This window comes from Columba livia, chromosome 1 (assembly GCF_036013475.1).
Source record: "Columba livia isolate bColLiv1 breed racing homer chromosome 1, bColLiv1.pat.W.v2, whole genome shotgun sequence".
Classification (NCBI taxonomy): Eukaryota; Metazoa; Chordata; class Aves; order Columbiformes; family Columbidae; genus Columba; species Columba livia.
Window position 1 is genome coordinate 185,941,644 of NC_088602.1, and position 25,495 is coordinate 185,967,138.

Sequence of the window (25,495 nt, forward strand, 5' to 3'; positions counted from 1 at the left end):
AGGGACATAAAATTATGCTAGTGCTCTGCATAGGAGCACGTTTCATATTCATGTACTGTGTGAATTTGCAGAAAGACAGTTTAACGGATGTCCTAATGAGTCTTCTGTCCAGTTAATTAGTCTTTCACAGAGTCACAAAGAAAGAACACATTTAAATATGGTGACACATCATAAAACAGGGAATAGAAAGCTTAGGTCAGTGTCTGAAATGAACTTCTTGAGGACCAGGCAGGACCTTAGAACCCCCAAAAAACATCCATAAATTAACACTGGACACTACTAATACTCTTCAATTTTGATAGCAACTTATGGAAAAGCAATTTTTTTTTTTTTTTTTTATGTAGGAGCTTAATATAAATTCATCCCCCACCGCTTCACTTGTCTGCATCTTCATTTCTCAACCCTTGCATATTGGATTGTTCTTCCCTTTATACCATTCTTACTTGTGTCATCAGTGCAATACATAGATAAAACCCATTAAATAAATAAAATCATTCCAGAGGGCAAAAATGGACTAAAGAAAAGGTGAAAAAAGTTCTAGAGAAGAATCACCTTTCTTGATCAAAGCTTAGACCTAGATACCTGTGTTCTGTTCACTGCTCAGATCTGAGCAGTAACATTCTGTTCGTCAAAACCTTCCGTAATTCCAAGACAAACAAGGCAAACCAGAATAAAACAGCATTATTTGAGCCCATGCACATAACTTATACCTGATACATTTTAGAAACATAAAAGAATTTTAAGAACTGACAAACTTTAAATTGTTCTTTGTAAGCGTATACTTTACCTCTCTTTCTACTTTGTCAGTCTCATATTTGAAGACTTGTTCTCTTAAATCGGTACACTTGGCATTTAATTCCTTGTTTCTCTCTTCCACTAGATAAACTTGCTTTTCAGTATCAGCTCTGAATTTGTTGAAAATATCATTAAACCGGTCCTGCACATCATTCACTACTTTCTCTTTGAGGATCCCCTTGTTCTGCATATCTTCCAGTTGCTGACGGAGTAACAGGTTTTCACTCTGGAGGTGGGCCAGTCGCTCCTGCAGGGATTCCTGCTTTATTATGAATTTGCTTACTTGATCTTTCTCAAGTTGTCGAGCATGATCACATTCCTTTGCCTGACTCTGGGCTTGACTTAATTCTTTTTGTGTCATTTCCAAAAGCAATGTTTTTTCTCTGAGTGTTTGTTTCAACTGGTGAAGCTCATTTTCTAGACTATTAGCCTTGCTTTCAGCTTTACTCAGCTGCTGAGACAAGCTCTTGTTGGTTTCTCGCACATCAGAGAGGTCACGATGGAGTCTGTCTTGCATGCAAAGCCATTCATCACGCTCTCTCTGAAACATTCGTTCGGCATCGCTTTTTGATGACTGATGACGTTCGAGTTCTTGAACTGTAGTGTTCAGGCGGGAGCGAAATGATTCAATTTCTGTCTCTAGTCTGTCTTTGCTTTCTTTCGTCTGCTCGAGTTTGGAATTTAGCACTGCAGATTCCGTCTTTAATAAGCTCAGTTGTCCATTGTACTGAAAAACTGTTTGTGCTAAGGCTTCCTCGTTCAGTCTAAGTTGCTTTTTGAGATCTTCGTTTTTTTCTTTTAAGGTCTCATTTTCCTCTAAATATTTTCCTTCTTCCTCCTGATGCCTAAGTCTCACTTGATCCAGTTCTACTCTTAACCTAGTAATCTCATCTTGTAGTAACTGATTTTTGTACATCAGAGCCTTTTCTCTCTCCATGTCAGATTCCTGAATGACAGGGAACATAAATAAATAGCCAGATGGGAAATGAACATACAAACCCGCTTCAGCACTAAACTGCATTTTAAAATTTCTAATACTGAAGCACGACTTCAAAGATGAGAGTGAAATTTCAAGTAATACACAAGCTACTCTATGAATCCATGTACATGTACAATGTATGCACACAATGGAAGTGTAACATACCCTTAAAATGTAAGTGAACATCCCAAACATGCAATACATTTTTTCTTAAACCAGCAAGCAAATAATAAAATTATATAAACCATCTCATAAATAAGGCTTTTAAAACGACAATGTTTTCTTTAATGTGCATACCTTTAAAATATTCCCTTTAAGGCTAATTTAGCTGTGTTACAAATCTAGCAAAAACAAAGCTAAAAAGGGTATTTTCCTTCTCAAACGCCTTATTAAAACTTATCCTTTTGCATTACTGAAAGTCAGCTATACAACATAATCATCCCTGGAAAGCCAACTATTTATTATGTATTTTTATATATATATATATATATATATGTATATAACCTTTTTTTCCACATAAACGTTTTCAGCCTACATTTATATTCCCACAGCTTTGCTGCCCAATAATGGAAGATTGGTGAGGAGATGAACTGTAAATATGCCCAAGCGACTGCAGCTGGTGTGTAGGAAAGCACATAGAACACGGTAATTTTGTTTTGGCCTTGTGTGCTTGACAAGTAGAACCCTCTGTGTTTGGATAAAATAGGCCTGTGAGAAACTCAATGGCACCTTATCAAATACACCTGAGATTCCTGCTTTGTTGTGAGAAAGATCAAAGCACATAAAAACTACGCCTGCTTCAATCATTAAAATACAGGTGAAACCAGCAGGTTTGCAGATCTTCTAGCAAGGACTGACCTCTGCAGTGCCGGCGTCCCCGCTTGTGGACCAGTGCTGGTTGCTTGGGGGCCTTTTGGAGATCACCCCCATTAGCGAGAGAATGAAAATGAATTTACTCTTTGCATTTCATCTGTGGTTTGTGGTTGCTCCTGCGATCTCCTTGTGTTGGCTCACACAACAGCCAAGAACAAATAATTCTTCCAAGCACTGCATATTTGTAGTAAATTTAGCAAACTCTTTTCAGGATTATTTTCATGCAGTGCTTATGATTGCTTTTTCTCCTCCAATTATTCTGTCTATAGAGAGTTTAATTCACTGCTGATATTCCTTCACAAAATTTTAGCACGTGGAGGTGCAAAAGGCATATTTGAAGTAAGTTCAATAAAAGAATAAGTCATTAAAAAAACCCAAGAAAAACCAAAACAAGCAAGTAATGGGAACGCAAAGAGTAAGCGTCAAAGAACTTTCTTCCCGGTCACATTCCCTTGACACAAGTAGCTCGTGTTTCAATGCTAGAAATCTTAAAAAGTGACGACAAAATATCTATCAAATGAAAAATAACAAATAGCGTAAGGGAAACTAATTGAGACACTATGCTGTTTATACCTCTACTTGTACTACATGTACTATTCAGGTACGTATAGGACCAATGCTACTTTCCAGAACTTCAAAGGCATAAGGGAAAACAGGAAAGGTGTGTACAAAGTTAAGTTATGCTGGTGAACTGTAAATAATCCATCAAGAAGCAGAAAAAGTTATACAATATCTGTTATGACTTTAGACCAAACATGGCGAAATTCAATTAAATCGGAAAAAAATCTGCTTACCGCTGCACTTTTTTCAATAGTTCTTGCCTCCTCCTCTAGTTCCTTTTGCCTCCAAAGGTGGTGGTTCAAAATCTCTTCTTGCAGGGCTCTGGCGCTCTTCTCCTGAGAGAGCTGTCTCCTTGTCTCATCACGCTCTTCTTCAACCTACAGAAATACAATTAAACTACTTGCATCTTCAGAAAAATCAGAGCTAGCAATATCTTCACATTCTCCTTGGTATCCTGGCAAATATTTTTGCTTCTCAAGTCATGATAACCCATCTATAAATAATAAATTTTTATTTTCTTCTGAAAAAAAATGAAGGAATACAGAATGTCTTATAGTAATTTAGAAAAAGAACTGATTGTCAGGCTTTGCCTGAAATACAAATGAAAACTAAATTTTAAAAGAGAGAAGAGGGATCATGAACTTGCAAAGAAAAACAAAACAAAACCAAACCCACAAACAAACCACCAGACCATCTGTGAACCAGCTGTTCCCAACTGCCCTCAAAATTTGGCAATAGGTATCCAATGCCTCTGGCATGAACAAACTGCCTCCTTTCTTTAGGCATACTGGATTCCAATTCCAATTAAAAAGAAGCAGCAAATAAGAAGACAAATATGTAACTCATTTAACATACCTGTTTCAAGAGCTTTCTCAGTGTTATTAGCTCCATTTCCAAATTCCTTGAGCGTAACTCAAGTTGCTGCTTCTCCTCCATTTCTTTACAATATTGATCTTCTTTCTTCCTGAGTGTTTCACTTGTTTTCTCATATAGAGTTTCCACTCTGAGCCTCTTTTCCTCTTCTTGTTTCAAAGTACATCTGGAATTTAACAAGAGTATTTGAGAAATAAAGCACCAATAGAAAAAGTATATTCCACCTTATGAACTTGCAGAGACAACTCAAACCATGAAAATGTTAAATTTTTTCTGTTTTCATATTTTTACTGTCATTTCTAATGTTTTAAACAACTCTAACTTCATTCCCTTATCCATGGTATCAAACAATTCATTCAAAAGGAATTTGTTGTCTTATCAGATGAAAGCATCCAACTTTTACTTTGATTTCTTTACATTCTCTTAATATGCTGAGCATTGCCTCCACATCACGGATTTAGTGATTGCAAGTAATACTGATGAAGCAATATGCCACCTATTTGTGAGAGATCCAACAGTTTTTTAGCAGGCCTTCTGTAAGTCTAAAACAATTGCTGACCAGAAGAAAAGCAAGCAGTTTCTCTTTCCTCAAGAATGAGGTCAGTATTCAAAAGCTGACTTAGAAATGCATAGGGTTTAAGCTTAATACGAGTAAAACAAGAGTATGAGGGAAGGGGCAATCCCAAATTTCACCTTTCCAATAAACAAACAAGCAAGCAAAAAAATGCTCTAAGCTCTGCTCTGAGTCGCCCTCTAGAGTTACCAGAATTCCTAATATTATATACCAAAAGAAGCTGCAGAGATGTCATGCAATTCTCTCTCTTATAAACCTCATTTTCCCATAGGTGCTCTCTTTTCCTCTCTGGCTATTAAAAAAAAAAAGAAGTCTAAACAACATCCAGAAGTTTTTACATGGAACAAATAGCCAGGCATTTTTCCCCTTGACATTGTGTCCCTTATAGCAAAAAACCCAAACACAGAAGACTAGAATCTTTTCATCCTATCGCCTGTACCATCAGCATCTTCTGAAACAGAAACACCGACAAGATAACACATTATCAGAACACAAGGTTACATACTTAAGACTTTGAATATCATTCTTCCATTCTTGAGTCTCTTCTGCTCTTAATTGTGATGACTCCTTTTCACTTTCCAGTTTCCTTACTTCTCTCCAGACAGCCAAATATCGATTTTTTTCGTGTTCTATTATCCGTTCATATTCAAGAAGTATGTTTTGAAGTTTCAACAAAATAGCAGAATCTATTTGGAGACAGAAAAAAAACTGCAAAGCTTCACATATGCACAAATACTTCCCAATGTATACATTATTTAATGCTTTTACTGCACTGGGTGTAGGTGGTGATGTTTTGGTAGTGGGAAGACTGCAGGTAGTGGGGATGTCTCTGTGAGAAGATACCAGGGGTTGCCCCATGCCAAACACAGCCAGTTCCAATGGACTCAACGCAGGGCACAGCTGAATCTCAGGCTGGTGGCACCTCAGTGAAAATGCAGTTAGCAAAGAGCAAAACCACCACACAGGCAGAGAATAAGGGGAAAAGAATGTGGAAACCAGCCCTGTCAACACCCAGCTTAGTGAAGGAGGTGGAGGAGGTGCTCCAGGTGCCAGGGCAGAGATTCCCCTGCAGCCCAGGGTGACACCACGGTGGAACAGGAATTTCCCTGCAGCCCCTGGAGACGACCATGCTGGAGCAGATATACCCAATGCAGTGCTGTGAAGGACCCCATGCCAGAGCCCGTGGATATTTCCTGAAGATCTGCAGCCCACGGAGAGCCCAGGCTGGAGCAGATTTTTCCCTAAAGGCCTGCAGCCCATGGAAGGGCTCACACTGGAGCAGGGGAAAAGCGCGAGGAAGAAGAAGTGGCAGAGGGCAGCTGCTGTGTCCTGACTGCAGAGCCCAGCCTCCCTGCGCTGGCCGGGGAGGGGTACGGGGGTCGAGGGTGAAGGACTGAAGCTGAACTTGAGAAGGGGGTGATGGGCAAGTGTTCTTTTAATATTTTGTCTTTGTTTCTCACTATCCACATTTATTTTAATTGGTAAAAAATTAAGTTTCCCAAAGTAGAGTCTGTTTTGCCTGTGACAGTAACTGGTAAGCGAGAGCGCTGCCTTTGTATTGATCCTCAAGATTTTTCATCCTATTTTGTCCTGTTGAGGAGGGGCAGTGAGAGAGTAGCTGGGTGGGAGTCTGGCCGTTAGCCAAGGCTAACCCTTGCCTAAAAAAATTTTAGCATAGTTTAACAGACATAGTGATGCCTATTCTTATATAACGTTGTGTGCATATATGCAAGCATCTTATGACAGTTGATTTTATATATATACACCTATATACAAGTATTTAAGCAAAGCCATTATTTTCCTGCACTATTTGTAATCAGCTATTGAGGGGATATAAAGAGGATCTTGGTAACTATTGATGACTGCATTAGGAGTAGCTGAACAGTACTTTTGAAGAACCTGCTTATCCGGCTCTGATCAGACAGAGTACCAATGATAAAGGCATGTTTGCTGAAAAGACAGGCAGACTTCTAACCTTAGGCAAGATAATTTCACATCTTTTGAGAGTGATCTCTAATCATAAAGAACTGTTAGATCAAAATATAAAACTAAAATAGCATACAAAGCAATCGTGTTTGAAAAGAGGAACTTGTAACAGCTGAAGACAAAGTGACTTGAAAACATACCCATATGATCCACATGAAGCTGTTCTAACAGCAGCGTCGCCTCTTTGTAGGTTGAAGTGGGTAACTCAGCATCCGCTGAAGTTGTGTCAGATGAGCGAGCTAAATCAGGGTCAGCAGTTACATCCATTTGTGTGCTGACCTACAAAGAACAAAATACTTTCTGTATACAACTATATACTATTACGCATCATTACAAATGCATGAATGATGCATTTCCCTCATTCACAGTCCATAGATTTGGCTCAAATATTACAAAGCTGCATACTAGCAGTAATTTGTGCATCTGGTTGATCACTACATAAACACTGTTCCCATATAAGTGATTGAAAACTGACACAAGCTGTTTATCAAGACATTAATCTTACATTACCTTGTTCTTTTCACTCCCTAGTTTTGCTGCAGGTCTGGAAAACAGAAACATAAGTATTCAGTACTGGAATATTTATATTGGATTATAAACAATATCTAAGGTTGCTCTGAAACTTAACGTCAGTAGTGAATTAAACTAAAAATTATTGTAAGAATTTTGTTAGATGGAGTTGAAGACTGAAAAAAATTTGTGTAGTATTATGTCTATTGGAAGGCTCTTTTTGCCATGAGATATTAAGCAAATAGCTGAAATTACTATTCTCTGCACTTCACCCAAGGTGACAGGAATCTTACAGCTACAGGTATATAGAGAGAGATATGCAGATACAGAGTTATGTGCATTTGCTATTTAAATCTAGAGGTTCAGCTCTTTTCAGTATTGAGAATCCTTCTCTTACAGGTCAAAGCAGCCTAATTTTGGATTCTCTGGTGTACTGGGTCTGGCTGGGATGGAGTTAATTTTCTTCATAGCAGCTCGCACATTGCTGCGTGTTAAATTTCTGACCAGGGTAGTGTTGATAACACACCAATGCTTGAGCTGTTGCTGGACAGTGCTTGGACAGCGTCAGCACCTACTGTTTCTCACTTCGCCTCCCGCAACAGTAACTTTGGGGCGAGCAAGAAGTCGGAAGGGGATAGAGCTGGAAAAAAAATAATTCAAAAGGCAGAAAGAACTAAGATGCCTGCAGTGGAAGAGTAATTTTGTTCTTTTATAGGTCTCTCCTCTCTCTTTTGGAAAAGATAAAATATATATATTTATGCACACACACACACTCACACTCAGGTAATTATTCAGAATTTGTGCACATCTGACCTTATCATTAACTTGGCTGGTATGCTCAAAGCACTCTAAGCTAAAAACAAGTGGTTTTGAATACAAAGGGCATCAGGTAGTATTGTCATATGAAAGAATAAGAATAATTGTGCACTCAGGTTTACAAAACTTCCCGTTAGCTTTTAGGTCAACCTTTATCATGAAAAGTTTTATTTACAATATTCTTTATATTCAGTACCTTCTTTCATCTTGAGATGTTTCACTGAAAGTGCTGTCATCCAGTACTTGAAAATGATTCCCAGTAGAAGAGCTCATCTGCTGATCAGCCTTCTTCTTTGAAGCCTGTCTTTTATTTTTCTTCGAAGCTTTGGCATTCGGGGAAAGTTTACTACAAAAAAGAAAAAAGGAGACAGACAGACGGAAGGAGACAGACAGACGGAAGGAGACAGACAGACGGAAGGAGACAGACAGACGGAAGGAGACAGACAGACGGAAGGAGACAGACAGACGGAAGGAGACAGACAGACGGAAGGAGACAGACAGACGGAAGGAGACAGACAGACGGAAGGAGACAGACAGACGGAAGGAGACAGACAGACGGAAGGAGACAGACAGACGGAAGGAGACAGACAGACGGAAGGAGACAGACAGACGGAAGGAGACAGACAGACGGAAGGAGACAGACAGACGGAAGGAGACAGACAGACGGAAGGAGACAGACAGACGGAAGGAGACAGACAGACGGAAGGAGACAGACAGACGGAAGGAGACAGACAGACGGAAGGAGACAGACAGACGGAAGGAGACAGACAGACGGAAGGAGACAGACAGACGGAAGGAGACAGACAGACGGAAGGAGACAGACAGACGGAAGGAGACAGAGATCATCAGCTTTACAGAAAAAAGCCCTGTGTAACAGATGTACTTAAGATGCTGCCCAGAATCAACTGAGATGAAGAATACCTATGACAAAATACAGAGTTGACTCCAAAGACCCTAGAAGACACTCAAGTATTTTAATAACCTTCCCCTAGGAATGAGCAAGAAATGTGGAATCTGAGCTAGGTTCAGCTAAGCTGAAACATATTTCATATCCCCATCAGAGGAAGTACCTAGAGCAGAGATGCCTTTGAAGAACAGACAGGAAAAAATCTCCTGCTTAGTGTTGCGTAAAAATATCCTTGCCTTTGTCAAACTTTTGAGCTTGGTTTGGTAATATCTTTTCCCTTTTCCTGACAAAGAGCATCTGGACTTTATGAAAACACGAACTGCATGAAGATCACTCAAAATAATCTAGAAAAGGGAGAACGCGAAGTAAACTCTAAGTTCCTATTTCCTGGTTGGCCATTTCCTACAAAAATAAATAGGGAGTTTTTCAGTCTTCAGCTCTGGTTTTGAAGATGCATTTTGCCTCAGTATTGACAAGGAAATCTGCAGGAATTTGTTTGTTGTTTTTTTTTTTTTTTTTTTTTTTTTTTTTTGAGCATGCAATAAATCAATACATTTGAACCTCCATTATGAGCTTAGGTGTTTTTTTAAATTTTCTTTTGTTTTTTCTTAAATTTTTGAGAAGCAGTGGACTACTCGGCATGGCTTTCTGCATTGAGGAAACGACTTCAACTACTACAATATTCGAAAACCTAAAAGATACTTAGAGTAGTACTACAAATAAAAATTAGACATTATTTCCTTAGTTTACCCTTTCATTGGCATCTTGATGCATCTCGACCCCTCCTCAGATGAAAAATTCTTTTCGTCTTTGACTTCTGCAGTGTTTCCAGTCTCAATTTTCGAAGAGTCCTTCTTCCTTAGAGTAACCTTTTGTTTCATTGGCTGATCAGTAATGTTGCCTGGTGGTGGATTTAATTTATCAAGATCTTCCTGTTTTGCCATCACCTCAGTTTTGAAACATCTTAGTTTGCTTTTTTCCTTCTCAACCTACAAAAAGAAAGTTAAACTGCATGTATTTCTCAGTATTTCTAGAAGAAACACCATACTCAAGACTGAATAATTCAGTGTTTACCTCCAAAATCACATACAAAGAAAAAAAAAAATAATAAAATTCATACGGAGAAGCATTTTCACAAAATTACACTACAAAGTATGTTAAGCCATTGAAAGTACTTTGAATTCACTCATGATTACAGAGATAACAAAAACATAGCACTTAGAAAGAAAACAACAGTGTTTTTTAAAACATGAACAACAAAAAGGGAAAGCATTACTGATGGACAAAGAGCTAAAAGGACTGCACAATGTTAGCTGTAAAAACACAACAACAAAAATCACGTGGAAGCGTGCAGGGCTACAGTCTCCTTAATGAGGGTAAAAAGAAAAAAGATCCCAAATGCACAGGCAGAAATGGTTTCACAGCAAACAGGGATTTTGGCGAAGGACAAGGAAGACACACCGTGCAGAAACCACAGCAAATCAACAGATCATTCAAGACCCTGTTCAGAAGCTATTTTCATTCTTTGATTCAGAATCAGAATTGATGTCACTGTGTGCATTTCTTTTTCTGGCAAAAAAGTGAGAATTATTGGCACTGGAACTGAGTGCCATCTACTGTTGAACTGGAACAGTAACACAGACTGTTTTCCAAAAATGGGGAAAAAGGACAACTCTCCACTTCTCTCTTTATTCATAACTAATATATTTCCATTAAAACAAAACCCAGTTTGCACAAAGCATCTTCCCTTAATGATGAATAGCTGAAGTGAACAGGACCATTGATATGGAGAAAGACTAAAGAATAAGGAGTAGCAGGTGAACTTCTACCTCTTTTTGCAGCTGTACCTTCTCTTTCTCCAAAGCCAGGAATACTATTTGCAGCACTCCTACCTTACTCTTAAATCTTTCCATATCTTGTTTTAGTTCTTCATCAAGATTCTTTTTCAGTGTGCCACACAACGGCTGAGCATTTGCAAGAAGACTTTCAATTTCTGTTTCTCCTCTTTTATTACTGTTGATAAGGCACTCCCTGGGAACATCACCATTAAATCCAGAGTCTTTTCCAAGTTTCCTTTCTCTTACAAAAAGTGCATTTTCATCACTTGTAGAAACACATTGTATTTTAGGAAGAATAGTAGAAACATCATCCAAAATACTTGTGTTTAAGTTACGTCTTGGGGAATATTCAGGTCTTCCCATTACATTCCTACTACTTCCATTTTCATTCTCCTCCATCTCCATCACAGGCATTTTCTCTTCCTCTCCTTTGGCTAGAGGCACCTTTATATTATCTGTATGGTTTGTGCTGTCGTCTTCATCTGTACTCCAGCTACCTTCCAGATTTGCATTTAAGTTATTTTGATCAGGAAGGACACCAAGACTTGGAATTACAATTTCCATTTTGGGTACTTTTCCACCTCGCATAAGCTTAAGATCTCCAAATTCACCTTTATTTTCTAACTTCTTATCCGATTCTGTTGCACGAGATGAAACAACACAAGAACTCTTCACTTCTGACATTTCTCCCGCAAGGGAAGTAGTTTTCCGAGTTTCATTAATTTCACCAAACAGCTGCTTCAGCTCTGCTGTAATACTTTTAAAATTTGTTTTCAATTCCCTTTTCTCACTTTCAACCCACATTCTTTCGTATCTTTCTTCCCAGGGTTTTGGACTTAACTGCTTGTCAGCACTGTGCAATTCCTCATTTGCCACCAGGGCTTCCTGAGGTGGAATTTCTGCTTTGTCAGTCTGATTTTCCCATGCTGTTTTCTGTGTCAAGTTGATAGTTTCTAAAATATATTTACCCTTAAGCAAACAGGTACAGATAGAAAGATTACCAAGGAAAAGGAAGTTCCAGTTAATCTAGGTAATTTCTGTTGCAAACTCAGCATTCAACAGAAATAATAGAAATAAGAAAGTTTGAAACCAATTTTTATAATAAAAAAAAATTTGAGTGACACTAAATTAAAGGTTCACTGAATCATCATTTTCTTAAAAATGCAAGGACCTACTTTAGTTTCTCTTGGACTAGATATGTTTAGATCTTGGATTAGATTCATTTAGACATTAAGGTTGCTTTTACCTTTTATCCTGCCTGCTTTCCATATGTGGTAGCAGATATCAAAATGCTATTCATTTTTTCACATTGTATTGCTTTATTACCATTTTTCATCACAACTGCCTACACTTTCTCACCCTCTTTCCTCCACCATTCTCCACTGTCTGACATTTTACAGTCCCCTGCCAGCTAAGCTAATACAGCCTGGATGAACACGACAAGCTTTCCACTGTCCAGCACATGGAGAACTGGCAGAGTTAGGACTATATCTTCACCCAGGATTCAGAAATATTAAATTCCATTCCAAGCTCCAAAGAGAAGCATTAATTAGGGAAACCTGTCCATTCCTTCCCTCATCCCCCAAAAAATCAGGAACCCAAGCTTGTATGGAAACCGTACCATGCTGTTGCAGGTCCACCCCAGCCCATCTCCCTGACTCCACGCTCTGTTCCTCAATAGCTCCGACTGCTCCAGTCATCTGTCACCCTCCTCCCAACATCCTTACTCCCCATGTGTCTCCTTAGCTCCTGGTGCCTTCGCAACAGGGCCTGCAGCCTTGGGGTCCCCATGGGCTAAGACCATCCAACTCCTTGCTCTCTCTTCTCATTAGCCAGGCCCTTTTCCCCCTCTATACAAATTCCTCCTTCAGAAAAGGGCAGGAGTACCTCAAACAGCCACCACTTGTCTCAGCCTCTCCATTCCCAAGCTCATTGCCCAACTACTACCAGCTTACAGTAGGCTTCAGTTCTGTGCTCTGCCTGTTAAATTTAAGCATGTCCCTCTTTCATGGTGCCTGGGTGTGGGATGGAAATCTTTTGCTCCACTGTCCCTCGAGGTGGTACAGAAGATTCCAGACCTCTCTATCCAGCCCTGTCCTGTATGCCCAACACGAGCAGGATGCCTGCCTTATTCAAGAATGTCCTCTGAAAAAAAACAAACCCACAACCTTTTCAAACACTTATTACCATGGTCAAACAAGCACGTATTTTGCAGAGGCAGAGAAAGGATCAGAAAGGTCACCATATTTCAAGTGCTTTTGCTTGATCTTTCTCTCACAAAGAGGAAGAGCAGGCATGTTTAACCAAGCAGATAAGCACATAATAGACTAATCTCCATCTTCACTTGAATGTGCATTTTGTATAGGGAAAAAATGCATGACTGCACTGTTTGTCAGCACTGCACAAAAGGAAGAATACTGGTCAAAATATAAGCAAACCAGCTGGAAACAAGTCAGTATAACAGCAAGCATCCAACATAATGACAAAGGCTTTACCCCACCCTTAGAAGACTGTATCCAAATTTACTTCAGACTGTAATACAACTTTCATCTACAGGCATCTCTCTTCAGCATTATTTACTGACTGGTAAGGTTTTTTTTTACCTTGGTGTGTAACACAATCAACCAGTTCAGACTCTAATTCAAAATATTTTGTTTTACATACCGGCATCTCATCATTTTCCAAGGCATCCTTGATGTCTTCTTTTTCAGCTGCTGATGACATACGACAGGTAGATCCCGAGTGCTCACCTACAGTGAAAAACAGAAGCACTTTTATAACAAGCATGAGTTAAGATTAGTTATTTACACCAAGAGTGCATCTTGAATCACCACATTTGTGAGAAAAATATTAACACAAAATAACACATTCCCTCAAATCTGCGACCTCCTAGAGATAAAACTATCATCATACAGATTCAAGATGCATCTGTGTGAATGCCTTTCTTCCAGGGCATTTTAGTTTTTAATGTATAAAGGAAATGTGCCAAAGAAATAGATATACATGGTCACAAATAACAAAATTCCTGTTTCTTAAAGGTGTGTGATATCCCTCTCTCTTTCTCTCTGACACACTGTGTGCTGTGCAGCAACTGGCTACATTCCACCAGCAATTGTAACTTCCCTGTGTGTTGTGCACAGAAAATCACAAACAACAAAATCACAGCCTGAAATCAGTAAGGCCCCAGCTTTTCTCCATGCATGAAACAAATCTGTCTCTAGACATGGATCTGGAACAAGTATTCTAGTCAAACTGCTGCCTCATCTCTTGCAGAAGAAACAAGTGAGACACAGTGAAAGACAGGCCTGTGAAATGTCAAGAAACATTTCGCTTGTACTGTTGAAAACTGCATTCACCTTTCCTCTCCCAGAATCTCTAAGGAATATTGGACAAGTCACAAACACCTCAGAAGGAGTCACTCAGTCTGAGCTCCCCATTATGGGGTGTCTGCCTTGAATCTCTGTTACATCTGAGAATTGGACTCCAAATAGACCCAGATACAATTTAGAAGCAGCAACCCATTGCCATTGGTTTTGTGGAAGGCACACTACACTCTGAAGTCTCAAGTATTCAGAAAGAAACAAGTCCCAGCAGCTTTAGTGCGGCACCTAAAAACAGAGATGGAGGCTTTTCACCTTGAGCACTCTGCACCTCCTTTCCCGCTCCACAATTCTACGGGTTCTATACAACAGCCTTTCTATAAACAAAGCTTCACTGCTAAAGAGGTACACAGTATTCTTCCTACAGTGAAAGTGATCAAGACAGGGAGAAAATAGGTATTGTCATAAGAATACAAAAGGGTCCAGTATTAATAACTCACAGGGCCAAACTCACTTCTGGCATTTTCTGCTTTAAGTGACTCGTTTTGCAAGTTCCATTTCTTGAAAGGGATTACATTAGATAGAGACTTAAGAGTCACAACTTGTATGTCTGAATTGGGAACCTAAGCTCCTCAGTCAGTCATATAGGTTTCCAGAGGTCAATCCTAACCTCACGTTACACAGTGTGAAATAAAAATCTTCTCCTCCCACCTCAGTCACTGGTGGGTGCAATTTCCTGGATTTTTTGTAAATTTCTTTTTTGGGTATTTTAACATAAGGCATTTCCCAACACACATTAGTCATTACTGAGCTGATAGCACTTATGTCAGAGTTGTTATGATGATCTATTGATGAACTATTGATGACTATAATGTATTTCAGACAATCTGTCAGGTATTAAAGATAATAACAACGATACTTGATTACCTAAGGATAATATTCCATAAGGAAAACAGACACTTTTGACTTCTTGTTTTTCAGGATTACAGAGTAGATTTAGCCTTTCCTGATGTTTATAGATATCCCAGTACCAAGCTGTTTGCTGGTGCAGATGAAGGCTCCAACCAGCAGTACCAACAAAGGACAAATGTGCAGGTAGTCAAGGACCATTTGTAGATGGCAAATAGGTACTGTAGGGCGTTCTATAAATTATCAGTACCAGGACAGTTGGAATAAATAAACACTTAGCTTCTATATAAATAACCTCTATAATCTGGAGGAAATCTAATCTGGACGAAATCTGGAAATCTAATCTCTCATTGAACACTCCGTTGTGCAAGATACTGCACCTTTTTTCCAGATTTATGAAATAAACTTGCGAAGGATGGCATTCAGGCCTTTCAGAATCACACAGATTTGTGCTGCAGGAACTGTGATGCTTTGCTGAAGCAATCTAAATTGCTTAAACCAAAAGCCAACCATAAAAGTTGGAAAGAAATTGTCACATCTACTTCTTAACACTTGATCTTCACGGTAACACATGGGTAAACACTAACATGGCACAAATGAATAAAGACACACCAGAAAAGCAGCTGACACGAAACGAGCTACGAAAAGGTGGTTGTTCTGTGTTTGTAATATTATACAAACGTATATATAACGTAATGATCCGCTATAGGGCTACATCTCACATTATTGTGTAATACAGACAAAACCAGAACTCATGCTTGAACAACTTTTAACAAACCTCTATGCATTTTACAAAAACGCTATCACCACAAATTAAAGGGCACAAGAGGACCTGCTCTTGCTTACCCACTGCAAAGACACGAGAGACGAGAAGAGCGAGAGGAAGAGGCAGAGTGAGAGGAGGACCGGAAGAGCAAGAGGAGAGAACGAGATTTTTCCTAGGGAGAAGTTTAATCTCTATTATTGCCAAAAGAAATATGGTACTTTTTTTATTCCCCTGAAGCAAGGATGGCAAGGTACTTGGAACCATTTGTATTCTATACTTCAAAGTTACAAGTTCACATACTTGCTGACAGATCTGTTCACCTCTCTCTCATTTCTATTTTCAATAGCTGAATGTAGCAACTCTTAAAAACTCATCTCAATAGGAAATATGGAAATCAATAAATGTTAAAACAAGGAAACTAAACCAACACTCAAGTCATGTATCCTCCCTCCAATTTATAGTGGACCAACTAGCTGTGTCACTTTTATCCTTGTTTCCAAAAAAAGAGAATTCCTGACAACACGCTGACACTGTCATTTCCTCCCACCTTGTCTCTCTTCCCCGCTTCCTTCCCTTGCCTCTGAACCTGCTGGGCAGTTTCCAGCCTCAAAGGAATGTATTTGCTACACGTTCCAAAGCAACTGCCAGACGGGTAGAGAAAAGCCAGGTAAGCAATCATTCCTGCTACGGACAGCGACAGGATGAGCCCAAGAATGATCCTTTCTGCCTCACCTGCAGCGCCTGGACAGCTTAAATTGCAGATCCCTAGCCCGGAATCAGCTACGGCACATGCTCGGGGAACCACAAATATCAGGAAGGGTTTTTTTGAGAAACTGGAAGGAAAGCAAACTTCAGGACTCCCCTGAAAAGGGGAGATGACAGCAGGTGTAGAGGAGGAAGCCCACATCATGGAAGGGTATTTGCAGTGTTGAATGGCAGACCAGAGGAGGAGCACACACGTGCATAGAGGTGTTTTTCAGTAGGCCACCTTTTCCCAGAACACCTTGCTAGAACCATTAATTTAATATTAGGAAAAAAAAACCATGCCAGTACAATGTGTCTGGCCATAAAAAAAACCGAAAAACACTACAGAGACTGCTATGAATACCTCCAACATCATCTGCATCTCCTAACCCTAATTCCTCTAACAGATCTGCAAAACAAATAAATCAGATGCTTTATTAAATACTCCTCTCCAGAAAGATTATGAAGCTAAACCCAGAACCACATGAAGTAAACGTTACCTGATTCCTGCTGCCTTTTTTTAGGAGAGGTTTCCTTCATTTCCAAAGCAGATTCTGGAGTCTTCAGCTATAAAAGACACAATCCAATGACAATAAGCCAATTTCAAAGTAACCACATACTATTTGATGAGGACAACAAGTAGCCAATCTGACATGAACAAATACTTACCTGGGAATTGCTGGGTTTCTCTGAAAAGCCTGGAGGTTAAAAAAAAAAGTTTTGAAAAATGTTATTTTATTTAATTGAAGGTCTCTTTTACTCCATTCAACATCACCAGTTTTACAGCTAAGTATTAGTTGAAAGCATTCTTTCATCAAGAGTATGATACCTAACCTTCAATTTGCCTCATCATATAGCATTTGTATGACTATACCAGAAATGGACACCACACACTTCCCATCACGCACCTTGGATTTAAAAAACAATAATCACAAAACTAGGACAATTCATGTGAAGCAATAAGGTCGGGCTTGTTGAACGAACAAAATCAAAACACTTAGTCCTTTGGAGGAGCTGAATCCTGTTTTTCTAAAAGGATTATTTCAGAAGCCAAATCCGGTCTGCTATGGCGAATGATCACTAAACAGTCCAACAGCGCTACGACTGCAATTCTGCAAGTGGTTTGTGTTAAGGAGTATTTTCCTTTCCATTGATGGGACACAAAAAGCATGGGTGCAGACACAGAAACCTCACACGTGTCATTCAGCGAAAGGAAAAAAAAAAGAAAAAAGAAAATCGAGATAGTTCTCATCAAATTGTTCTGGTTTAGCTTGCAAGGAAACAAACAAATGTTGTTTGGTTGTAATCTGCACTTGTAGTATAGTTCCAAATACTTCACTTCCTTAAATGTTGTCCAACATTAAATCATTTCCAAAGCCACACAATCTACTGGCCCACCTATGTTTCTCAAATCCTCTGCTTAATTCTTTGAGTCCTCTCCTGAAATGAGCCCGTGAAGTGTTACTAAGAACGGCTCCACAGCAAAATTTTTGGATCAAAACAAGAAACAAAAATTAAAAGCAAACAGTATTTGATTTCACTTCACTTGGTGGTCTAGCACTATGGAAACACCTTAGAAAGATTACCATAATGATCTTTCACCCCCTTTCCACAGGGATTTTACACTTGCCTTAGTGGAATCACACAAAGCAGACTTCCATGACAACTACTCAACAAGTAGATTTGCAATCTCCCAGGAGCTTGTCAAGTTTTGCTTCTAGCTTACTAAACTCAAACTGGACTAGCTTCTTCAGTTGTCCTATTGTACCTATACTAGAAGCAGGATCGACAAACCACTTGGTAAAGGAGAAGTTCTTCTGGAAAGAGTTCTACCCCAAGAGCAACACTTCCCTGCCATCCTATGCTCAAGATGCTAGGGAGACCGTATCACAAAATAGAGGCAGAAACCCTCAGCAACAAAACCTGAACTTTCGGTCCCATTTTAGCTCCTAGGCAAAGCGAAACAGAAAGCTATCACCAATTAAGCTGGGGGTAAAAGTGTTTAGCCAGATCACAGCTTTCTTCTGATGCGTTAGCATTCAGTAACGTTTAAGTGTTCAGACAGCTCAGTCCTAAACCACATACACTTTCATCATCATGCAACAAGAACCTGAATCCAAAAAATACAAACACGTCCAAAGAACACACATAATGCAAACAAGACAACTTCCTTTTAACAAAGTGGCCAGCAAGCGCTATGATTACTGGTGTTAATTCAAAAGGTAAGCACTTCATTGCTATAGCATGCACCCACATCGTAACAGCATTGCTAAGACAGACACTGATAAAAGTTCACTTGAGTCGATAAATGCCTACAGACAAACATCCAGTCCCCCAGGAAGTTACCGTTGTTGCATTCCTCGGAGAGAATCTTGGAGTATATTCCTTGTCTGTCTGCGGCTGGGAGAAACACACCGGACGATACTTGCCTCATACCTTCACAATCCGACTCTATAACCTAAAACATATGCATGACAATTGGTACAAATGCATTTTCAACTCATTTCTACGCAAAAAGCCAACTTGCACAGCGTGGTATCAAGTATATTAGAGGTACAAAACCCTCTTCTAAGACCCCAGGAAAGGACCCACCAAGATGGACTATACTGGAAAATCACAACAGTTGTGTGTGTTTTCAGGTCTTAGGCAAAAACCTTACAACTCATCTAAACTATTCTGTCACACTGAGAAACTGGACAGCCAGAAAGGAAAACTAACATGGCAACTGAAGATGTGGGTTGCGAACCAATAGCTGCAGGTCTGTGGTGATCCAACTTCTGTACTGAACTAGGACCTGACATTCAAGTTTGTGCTTACGTTTCTTAGGCACGTATCCTGCATGGCGACAGAATACATCCATACTCCCAGTCACAAGGGCAATTTGGATTGAATGGAGACTAGCAAGGCAGAGCTTACAGAAACTCAGGCTACCCCCCAAAAAAAAAAAAGAAAAAAAATAATTTAGTCCTTAGTCCTGTGATTTTAAGAAGGGGGTAGGAGAGAGTTTGTTTTTTTCTCACAAGCAAAGCCAGAGGGGGTTAGCTACAGACCCTGCTTGTTTCCTTCTAGCCCGCCTATTACCACAGACAGAACTAAAAAGGGCACATACAGCCAGGATGTGCGGTATCTCTGTTTAACCCGACTTCCAAAAAGGGCCGGAGTACACCTATAAAAGGTAGATCAGAAGCAGCTAACCGCCTAGGTTATAGACCCTAAGGGAAATCACTGACCAGGTCAGCAGAATAGGGCTGTATAGTGAAAAAGCAACAATCCTGACAGGCCCTGGTTACAAACATGGAGTAGAAGCAGTAGAAGAAATGAGCCTTATCAGCGTTAGGGCTCAAGGCAACAGCAAGCTCTCAAGGGCTTCTGGATCTTACTCCTCCCCTCCATGCACCCCTTCTGGTGGGGACCCCTGAGTCTTCCACAGACAGTACCTCGGAATCCCAGGGAGAATCATTATCTTCCTCTCCTTCTGCTCCCTTGGCCGGCAGGGCACCTATAAATGAGGTAACAAGTGAGACACTGAGTGGTTTTAGTTCACTCTGCTTTTCCCCGTCGGTCAAGCCCTGCATCCAAAAGATGCGCAGTGGTTCTCTTGCTAAGGACAACCTAAGAAGTGAGTGTTTCTTCACGCCTGGTCACATCATGGTATTTCCTTTTCACTGCCACCTCCTCTTGTCTCCTTTCCAGCAGAAGATGGATATGAACAACAGCTGTCACAGCTACAAGGAACACCCAGCCCAATTCAGGAAGAGACTCCTGCATGCTGCAGTCCGGTGAGATACAGAGTTTAGGTCACTTGCTCTCCAGCCTACAGCTCCAGAATTTGGCACTTACTACTACTTTCCGCTGCACAGGAGGTAACGTAGAAACAGTGTCCGTAACATCCTCACACTAAAATCATGAAGCGACAATGCTCCTTTTGTAGTGCCACCATGAAAGCTCTTCCTGGACAGAGGGGTGTTACCCTGCACCTTCCCAGACGCTCAACACCTCAGCATTGCCACTGAAACACAGAGTATGGGCTCACAGCTCCAACACACCCCAAACATGCAAACGTTGTTTCTGTCTTAGGGGATTAACATCCAAATCTCTTCTCTACCAGACAAACAAAAGGTTCAGTCTCAGTGGGTTCCTGGCCAGATGCGACCATCTTCATTTAGCTCTTTTAAGCTACTCCATTAAGTAAAAGTGACTCAGGATTCACTCATGTGACTTTTAGTGCTCTCTCCAATTAGCTTTTACCACTCCTCTCTCCTCTGAGATTTCCCTCCTCATCAATTGTCTTCCATAGTCATTTTGTGCAGATTACAGTGCAAAGCAGCTACTCTTCTATACAGAAGACATAGGAACAACACTACAGACCCAAACTGACCCTACACTATTGACCCAAAAATATATTTCAATAAGTTCTTATGAGTAGTCACAAAATAAATAGATCTGGAAATCTAATCTCTCATTGAACACTCCGTTGTGCAAGATACTGCACCTTTTTTCCAGATTTATGAAATAAACTTGCGAAGGATGGCATTCAGGCCTTTCAGAATCACACAGATTTGTGCTGCAGGAACTGTGATGCTTTGCTGAAGCAATCTAAATTGCTTAAACCAAAAGCCAACCATAAAAGTTGGAAAGAAATTGTCACATCTACTTCTTAACACTTGATCTTCACGGTAACACATGGGTAAACACTAACATGGCACAAATGAATAAAGACACACCAGAAAAGCAGCTGACACGAAACGAGCTACGAAAAGGTGGTTGTTCTGTGTTTGTAATATTATACAAACGTATATATAACGTAATGATCCGCTATAGGGCTACATCTCACATTATTGTGTAATACAGACAAAACCAGAACTCATGCTTGAACAACTTTTAACAAACCTCTATGCATTTTACAAAAACGCTATCACCACAAATTAAAGGGCACAAGAGGACCTGCTCTTGCTTACCCACTGCAAAGACACGAGACACGAGAAGAGCGAGAGGAAGAGGCAGAGTGAGAGGAGGACCGGAAGAGCAAGAGGAGAGAATGAGATTTTTCCTAGGGAGAAGTTTAATCTCTATTATTGCCAAAAGAAATATGGTACTTTTTTTATTCCCCTGAAGCAAGGATGGCAAGGTACTTGGAACCATTTGTATTCTATACTTCAAAGTTACAAGTTCACATACTTGCTGACAGATCTGTTCACCTCTCTCTCATTTCTATTTTCAATAGCTGAATGTAGCAACTCTTAAAAACTCATCTCAATAGGAAATATGGAAATCAATAAATGTTAAAACAAGGAAACTAAACCAACACTCAAGTCATGTATCCTCCCTCCAATTTATAGTGGACCAACTAGCTGTGTCACTTTTATCCTTGTTTCCAAAAAAAGAGAATTCCTGACAACACGCTGACACTGTCATTTCCTCCCACCTTGTCTCTCTTCCCCGCTTCCTTCCCCTGCCTCTGAACCTGCTGGGCAGTTTCCAGCCTCAAAGGAATGTATTTGCTACACGTTCCAAAGCAACTGCCAGACGGGTAGAGAAAAGCCAGGTAAGCAATCATTCCTGCTACGGACAGCGACAGGATGAGCCCAAGAATGATCCTTTCTGCCTCACCTGCAGCGCCTGGACAGCTTAAACTGCAGATCCCTAGCCCGGAATCAGCTACGGCACATGCTCGGGGAACCACAAATATCAGGAAGGGTTTTTTTGAGAAACTGGAAGGAAAGCAAACTTCAGGACTCCCCTGAAAAGGGGAGATGACAGCAGGTGTAGAGGAGGAAGCCCACATCATGGAAGGGTATTTGCAGTGTTGAATGGCAGACCAGAGGAGGAGCACACACGTGCATAGAGGTGTTTTTCAGTAGGCCACCTTTTCCCAGAACACCTTGCTAGAACCATTAATTTAATATTAGGAAAAAAAAACCATGCCAGTACAATGTGTCTGGCCATAAAAAAAAACGAAAAACACTACAGAGACTGCTATGAATACCTCCAACATCATCTGCATCTCCTAACCCTAATTCCTCTAACAGATCTGCAAAACAAATAAATCAGATGCTTTATTAAATACTCCTCTCCAGAAAGATTATGAAGCTAAACCCAGAACCACATGAAGTAAACGTTACCTGATTCCTGCTGCCTTTTTTTAGGAGAGGTTTCCTTCATTTCCAAAGCAGATTCTGGAGTCTTCAGCTATAAAAGACACAATCCAATGACAATAAGCCAATTTCAAAGTAACCACATACTATTTGATGAGGACAACAAGTAGCCAATCTGACATGAACAAATACTTACCTGGGAATTGCTGGGTTTCTCTGAAAAGCCTGGAGGTTAAAAAAAAAAGTTTTGAAAAATGTTATTTTATTTAATTGAAGGTCTCTTTTACTCCATTCAACATCACCAGTTTTACAGCTAAGTATTAGTTGAAAGCATTCTTTCATCAAGAGTATGATACCTAACCTTCAATTTGCCTCATCATATAGCATTTGTATGACTATACCAGAAATGGACACCACACACTTCCCATCACGCACCTTGGATTTAAAAAACAATAATCACAAAACTAGGACAATTCATGTGAAGCAATAAGGTCGGGCTTGTTGAACGAACAAAATCAAAACACTTAGTCCTTTGGAGGAGCTGAATCCTGTTTTCTAAAAGGATTATTTCAGAAGCCAAATCCGGTCTGCTATGGCGAATGATCACTAAACAGTCCAACAGCGCTACGACTGCAATTCTGCAAGTGGTTTGTGTTAAGGAGTATTTTCCTTTCCATTGATGGGACACAGAAAGCATGGGTGCAGACACAGAAACCTCACACGTGTCATTCAGCGAAAGGAAAAAAAAAAAAAGAAAAAAGAAAATCGAGATAGTTCTCATCAAATTGTTCTGGTTTAGCTTGCAAGGAAACAAACAAATGTTGTTTGGTTGTAATCTGCACTTGCAGTATAGTTCCAAATACTTCTTTTCCTTAAATGTTGTCCAACATTAAATCATTTCCAAAGCCACACAATCTACTGGCCCACCTATGTTTCTCAAATCCTCTGCTTAATTCTTTGAGTTTGAGTCCTCTCCTGAAATGAGCCCGTGAAGTGTTACTAAGAACGGCTCCACAGCAAAATTTTTGGATCAAAACAAGAAACAAAAATTAAAAGCAAACAGTATTTGATTTCACTTCACTTGGTGGTCTAGCACTATGGAAACACCTTAGAAAGATTACCATAATGACCTTTCACCCCCTTTCCACAGGGATTTTACACTTGCCTTAGTGGAATCACACAAAGCAGACTTCCATGACAACTACTCAACAAGTAGATTTACAAGCTCCCAGGAGCTTGTCAAGTTTTGCTTCTAGCTTACTAAACTCAAACTGGACTAGCTTCTTCAGTTGTCCTATTGTACCTATACTAGAAGCAGGATCGACAAACCACTTGGTAAAGGAGAAGTTCTTCTGGAAAGAGTTCTACCCCAAGAGCAACACTTCCCTGCCATCCTATGCTCAAGATGCTAGGGAGACCGTATCACAAAATAGAGGCAGAAACCCTCAGCAACAAAACCTGAACTTTCGGTCCCATTTTAGCTCCTAGGCAAAGCGAAACAGAAAGCTATCACCAATTAAGCTGGGGGTAAAAGTGTTTAGCCAGATCACAGCTTTCTTCTGATGCGTTAGCATTCAGTAACGTTTAAGTGTTCAGACAGCTCAGTCCTAAACCACATACACTTTCATCATCATGCAACAAGAACCTGAATCCAAAAAATACAAACACGTCCAAAGAACACACATAATGCAAACAAGACAACTTCCTTTTAACAAAGTGACCAGCAAGCGCTATGATTACTGGTGTTAATTCAAAAGGTAAGCACTTCATTGCTATAGCATGCACCCACATCGTAACAGCATTGCTAAGACAGACACTGATAAAAGTTCACTTGAGTCGATAAATGCCTACAGACAAACATCCAGTCCCCCAGGAAGTTACCGTTGTTGCATTCCTCGGAGAGAATCTTGGAGTATATTCCTTGTCTGTCTGCGGCTGGGAGAAACACACCGGACGATACTTGCCTCATACCTTCACAATCCGACTCTATAACCTAAAACATATGCATGACAATTGGTACAAATGCATTTTCAACTCATTTCTACGCAAAAAGCCAACTTGCACAGCGTGGTATCAAGTATATTAGAGGTACAAAAACCTCTTCTAAGACCCCAGGAAAGGACCCACCAAGATGGACTATACTGGAAAATCACAACAGTTGTGTGTGTTTTCAGGTCTTAGGCAAAAACCTTACAACTCATCTAAACTATTCTGTCACACTGAGAAACTGGACAGCCAGAAAGGAAAACTAACATGGCAACTGAAGATGTGGGTTGCGAACCAACAGCTGCAGGTCTGTGGTGATCCAACTTCTGTACTGAACTAGGACCTGACATTCAAGTTTGTGCTTACGTTTCTTAGGCACGTATCCTGCATGGCGACAGAATACATCCATACTCCCAGTCACAAGGGCAATTTGGATTGAATGGAGACTAGCAAGGCAGAGCTTACAGAAACTCAGGCTACCCCCAAAAAAAAAGAAAAAAAATAATTTAGTCCTTAGTCCTGTGATTTTAAGAAGGGGGTAGGAGAGAGTTTGTTTTTTTCTCACAAGCAAAGCCAGAGGGGGTTAGCTACAGACCCTGCTTGTTTCCTTCTAGCCCGCCTGTTACCACAGACAGAACTAAAAGGGCACATACAGCCAGGATGTGTGGTATCTCTGTTTAACCCGACTTCCAAAAAGGGCCGGAGTACACCTATAAAAGGTAGATCAGAAGCAGCTAACCGCCTAGGTTATAGACCCTAAGGGAAATCACTGACCAGGTCAGCAGAATAGGGCTGTATAGTGAAAAAGCAACAATCCTGACAGGCCCTGGTTACAAACATGGAGTAGAAGCAGTAGAAGAAATGAGCCTTATCAGCGTTAGGGCTCAAGGCAACAGCAAGCTCTCAAGGGCTTCTGGATCTTACTCCTCCCCTCCATGCACCCCTTCTGGTGGGGACCCCTGA

The 25,495-nt window shown here is 40.2% G+C and overlaps 1 protein-coding gene across 14 annotated transcripts in view; it reads right to left on the minus strand.

Annotated features, from left to right (window-relative positions):
- ANKRD26 (ankyrin repeat domain containing 26) overlaps window positions 1–25,495 on the minus strand; it is a 61,481-nt gene that overhangs the window by 13,540 nt on the left and 22,446 nt on the right. For 11 of the 14 annotated variants that reach the window (XM_065048808.1, XM_065048806.1, XM_065048805.1 and 8 more), the window contains 17 exons: window positions 24,428–24,539; window positions 22,743–22,771; window positions 22,574–22,640; window positions 19,889–19,950; window positions 18,798–18,909; window positions 17,121–17,149; window positions 16,952–17,018; window positions 13,377–13,462; window positions 10,704–11,681; window positions 9,625–9,863; window positions 8,164–8,313; window positions 7,152–7,185; window positions 6,782–6,920; window positions 5,161–5,341; window positions 4,064–4,247; window positions 3,442–3,585; window positions 788–1,741 (listed from right to left, as the gene is read on the minus strand). In XM_065048808.1, the coding sequence (XP_064904880.1) occupies window positions 788–1,741; window positions 3,442–3,585; window positions 4,064–4,247; window positions 5,161–5,341; window positions 6,782–6,920; window positions 7,152–7,185; window positions 8,164–8,313; window positions 9,625–9,863; window positions 10,704–11,681; window positions 13,377–13,462; window positions 16,952–17,018; window positions 17,121–17,149; window positions 18,798–18,909; window positions 19,889–19,950; window positions 22,574–22,640; window positions 22,743–22,771; window positions 24,428–24,539 (3,567 nt within the window). The remainder of the gene's footprint in view (window positions 1–787; window positions 1,742–3,441; window positions 3,586–4,063; window positions 4,248–5,160; window positions 5,342–6,781; window positions 6,921–7,151; window positions 7,186–8,163; window positions 8,314–9,624; window positions 9,864–10,703; window positions 11,682–13,376; window positions 13,463–16,951; window positions 17,019–17,120; window positions 17,150–18,797; window positions 18,910–19,888; window positions 19,951–22,573; window positions 22,641–22,742; window positions 22,772–24,427; window positions 24,540–25,495) is intronic. The other 3 variants (XM_065048817.1, XM_065048816.1, XM_065048814.1) reach the window with 1 other exon arrangement.